We start from the raw sequence: 4,658 nt of genomic DNA on the forward strand, positions 1-4,658 counted from the left end.
TAAATGCTTGCAAGGACTTGGCCAGGTGTGTGGAGCTGAGTGAATCTATGGCATTGTAGATAGTAGCGACATCAGCAATGTCAATGGAAATATTCAACTTTGCAACTCCATCCAAGATTTGTGCAAGTATTCATGCTATGCTATGCTATGCTATGCTATGCATCGAGTAGGTTGAGTTCTTGCAGTTTGTTGAGTTCGGTTTTTCTTAGTTGTTTGAGCGAATAAAGACATAGTTGAAGTAGTATACTAAAAGGGTTTATGTTCTTCTTTCATACACAAACCTGATTGTTGGGTGTTCCACGGCGAACTTGGCAGTAATTCTACACTAATCACCTGATTGCGCTCAATTAACGCGTTCAGCAGTTTCGGACTGCTCTGTCGATCATGGGAGACTCCGGACCTGATGACGTGCATCGGAAACACGAGCGAGTGACGAGCTTTGGGGTGATGTAGCAGAATAATCTGCGAACAACAAAGGCCCGGTAGACCAAACATACTGTACTAGAAACAAAGAAACGCTAATCGTCTGTTTGCTCCTTATATGCGTGTTGAACCAGTTTCGGACTGCTCTGACGGTCTTTGTAGTTGCAGGAGCTGACGAATTCATGGACTTCTCGAAACGGAGGATTGATGGACGGACAGGCAAGATGATATTGATGATGATTTGCATGAATTTCACGACTGAAGAGCTGGAACAACAGAAGACCCGGTAGATCGAATGGATACAAGTAGATTTATTGAAACGCTAATCACCTGCCTGATTGCGCTTCAATGGCGCATTGAGCAAGTTCCAGACTCCTCTATCGATCCTTGAAGGTTCAGGAACTCTCGGTCGTACTGGTTCCTGACCGCACGATCCCATCCTTCCCGGGATTCAGTTGGGTGATTTTCCCGAGCGGTCATTGCACAGGAGGTAGATTTGCAGCCCTTCGTTGCACGTGCCTGCAGTTGTGCGAGATAGTCTGGTTAACACCGGGCCCAGATACGCTGGAACAGCTTCTGGGTGAGCTGCCAAATGTCCAAACGGTTGTCTGGGATGTCCATGCAGTTCGAATCCGGAACAACTTGAATGTTGAATCCTACCAAGACATGTCCGGGCGTCAGGACTTCCAAATTGGCAGGATCGGAAGGAGTCGGAGTCAACGGTCTGGAGTTCAGACACATTTCGACCTGACTTAGTAATGTGACAATGCCTTCGTACTTCAGGGTGACGTTTCCAATTTCACGCAGGAGATGATGTTCTGCTGATTTAACCGCGGCTTCCCACAATCCTCCGAAATGTGGAGCGCGGGGTGGTATAAACTTCCACTGAATCTGGTTTTCAGCACACCAGGTCTGGATCTGCACACGGTCAGCGTCGTTGGACTTCAACATTTCGTAAATACGGTGAGGAGCGTTGGCTGCTCCTTTGAAGGCGGTGTCCAAATGGATGTCTCGAACGAGACCGCGACGGGCGACGAATCGGCGGAGTGCCAACAGAAAAGCTGGTGTGGACAGGTCCGCAATCAACTCAATGTGGGCAGCCTATGTTGCGAAACAGACGAAGATTCCCATGTACGCCTTGGTGGGTGCTCGATTGCGTATCGGCGACTTAACAAACATCGGGCCACAATAGTCGATGCCGGAGATGGCCAAGAGACGGGCCGGTATAACACGGGATCTTGGAAGATCTGCTGTACTCTGCTGGATAAACACGGGTTTGCTCTGGAAGCACTTCACACAACGGTGATATTTACGTACGGTGAACAAGATTCCTTCCTCTAATTACCCAATTCTTCCGGCGAATTGTGGCCAGCATCAGTTGCGGTCCGGCGTGTAGTAGGACCTTGTGGTAATGTTCGGCAAGCAGTTCTGCCAGAGGATGTTTCGCCGATGATTTTTATTTGACGCTGTCCGTGACTTCAGCGTTCGAGAGCCGTCCGCTCACACGGAGCATTCCATCATCATGGACATGGGGTTTCAGTTGCTTGAGCGGTGATGACTTCAGAGAATCCTTGCTAGACGAAAGCTCTTCCGAGTAGAGCTGTGATTGGGCTAGGTGAACTAGTGCATGATCAGCAACGGCAAGATCTACTGTCGACAGCACTCTAGAGGTCGGGTTGATTGATCCTTGAATTGCTGCTCGAGGGGTGCTATTGTACTTCAGGCAATACGCTACGACTTGACGAAGTCTGGTGTAGCTTGAGTAGCGTAAGAACTGTGCTTCGGCGAATGGATGTTCAGTAGCCAGAAACGTGACGAGTGTTACCTTTCGAGCTTCTTCGATGGCTTTGGTGGATTCTTCTTGGGACGTTCAATACAGGCCAGCTACTTGGAAACTCTGATAACCATTGTGGACCTCTCCACCTCCTGGTTTGGTTGAGCAAGTCCGAGGGCAACAGACCACGGGACAGTTCATCGGCTGGGTTTTCTATTCCTGGGGCATGGCGCGAGGTGGAGATATCGATCAAAGATTGATTGGTGGAAACGGGATTTGCAACGAACGTTTTCCACCGGCTCGGTGGAGACTTCAAGCATTGAAGACATCTCTTGGAGTTTTGATCGATTGTTCCACCTTACAACACAGCTTGGTAGATAATACGGCTGCGCAGAGCTCCAGCCGCGCAATGGTGTGCTTCGTTGCGAGAGGTGCTACCTTGGACTTCGATGTCAGTAGCTGCACCATAACGCCATCAGCAGCATTCAGCAAACGAACGTAGCAGCAAGCTCCATAGGCGACATCAGAAGCATCGGAGAAGAAATGTAGCTTAATCTTCGAAGCACCAGGCAGCAAAACGAACCGGGGGATTTTAATTTCGGCGAGAATTGAGAGTGTGGCGTGGAACTGTTTCCATTCTTCTTGCAGCTTCTCCGGCACGATCCCATTCGTAGGGGGACTTGTCTTCGTTTTTTAGCTTCCATAAGCGCTGTATGAATATTTTCGCCATGGCGATGGTGGGGCCCACGAGGCCCAGAGGGTCGAAGATTTTGGCGATGTGGGAGATGACCTTTCTCTCCGTAAGAACAGGAGATGGCAGCGGTAGATCGACGGTAAGCCACAGCATATCCAACCTCGTATCCCATACCAGTCCAAGTGTTGACACAGACTGATCATCTTGTAGATCATGCATGGGTTTGATCGCCAAATCCTCTGGAGGAGTGTCAGCTAACGCTTCAGGCACGTTGGAAGCCCACTTTTTTAACGGAAAGCCGGCCGACGCGAGTAGTGCGGATAGTTGCCGACGTTTTTCCACGGCAGACGCCAGATTTTCCGCTTCTGTTAAGACGTCATCCACGTAGAAGTCTTCGACGACGGCTTTTTCGACTTCTGGGTAATTTCTTCGACTTCGTTCTTCGCTAGTTGCTGCAGCGTACGTGTTGCCAAGAACGGAGCCGAGGCTGTACCATACGTAACTGTCAGTAGGTAGTTCGCTGGTATTAATTGGATCCGTCGGACGCCGGCGAAACAGCACTTGGAGGAATCGCTGATCATCAGGAGAATGTAGGATTTGCCGGTACATTTTCTCCCCGTCAGCAACGATGGCAACCACGTGGAATTAAAAGCGGTTAACGATTGAGTCCAGGTTTTGCTGCACCACTGGACCGACGAGCAGTGTATCGTTTGGAAACATACCGGAAGAAATCTTACAGGATGCATCGAATACCACGCGTACCTTGGTGGTGGTGCTACTCTCCTTAAACACAGGGTGGTGTGGCAGATAGCAATGCGGAGATTCATCGTCTACGGATTCGAGTTTCCGCATATGGCCGAGACAGAGGTACTCTTCGATGAATTCGTGGTATGAGCTCTTCAGGGCAGCGTCTCTTTCAAGGCGTCTCTCAAGGCTGTAGAAGCAACGAGTGGCAATTTGTTGTGATTTGCCGAGGGTGACTTGCGGATCATCGGAGTGGGGAAGGCGTACGACGTACCTTCCATCGTGAGTTCGAGTGGTGGTGTTGGAGTAAATCTCCTCGCACTGTTTCTCTTGGACGGAGTACATCGGCCCATGATCGACTGCTTCAAGCTCCCAGAATCGTTGAAGCCCGGATTCAAGTGTTCGGTCGACGGTCGAAAGGTAGCGCACTGGCGGAGCTACGGTGGGATTGATGGATATCTTTCCAGAAACTCTCAATCCGTTTTGCTGTACATGCATCTCCCCTGTAGGGGTGAGTATGGCAGCATAATCGATTGCGTTCGCTATTGTCTCGAGTGAAAATCAAAACAATAGATGCGCGGGTGTTTAGTGTTCAGTATTGTGTTGTTCTTTGCTGAGTATTGTGTTATTCTTTACAGAGAAGAACATTAATCAAGATAATAAGATGATCGGCATTGAACCACAAAAACCCCACAACAATTGGTGAGATCTTTCCAATATTATTTATTTATAAATAATTCTTCTTCAGTATATTTACTTTATAACTGCATATAAGTTGAAAAGTCGCTCTTTTCAACATCCTCTCATCTATTGGAAGATGCTTCAGTTCTGGGCTCTTTCTAAGTTGATGAAGGGATTTTTAAATGCTTGCAAGGACTTGGCCAGGTGTGTGGAGCTGAGTGAATCTATGACATTGTAGATAGTAGCGACATCAGCAATGTCAATGGAAATATTCAACTTTGCAACTCCATCCAAGATTTGTGCAAGTATTCATGCTATGCTATGCTATGCTATGCTATGCTA

At 48.4% G+C, this 4,658-nt stretch overlaps 1 protein-coding gene across 1 annotated transcript; it reads right to left on the minus strand.

The window, feature by feature from the left end:
* Positions 1–3,536: 3,536 nt before the first annotated feature.
* On the minus strand, positions 3,537–4,133 carry LOC134289101 (uncharacterized). The gene has a single exon (XM_062855097.1). It carries the CDS (start codon positions 4,131–4,133, stop codon positions 3,537–3,539), a length of 597 nt encoding a protein of 198 aa, XP_062711081.1.
* Positions 4,134–4,658: the final 525 nt, after the last annotated feature.

This window comes from Aedes albopictus, chromosome 1 (genome assembly GCF_035046485.1).
Source record: "Aedes albopictus strain Foshan chromosome 1, AalbF5, whole genome shotgun sequence".
Classification (NCBI taxonomy): Eukaryota; Metazoa; Arthropoda; class Insecta; order Diptera; family Culicidae; genus Aedes; species Aedes albopictus.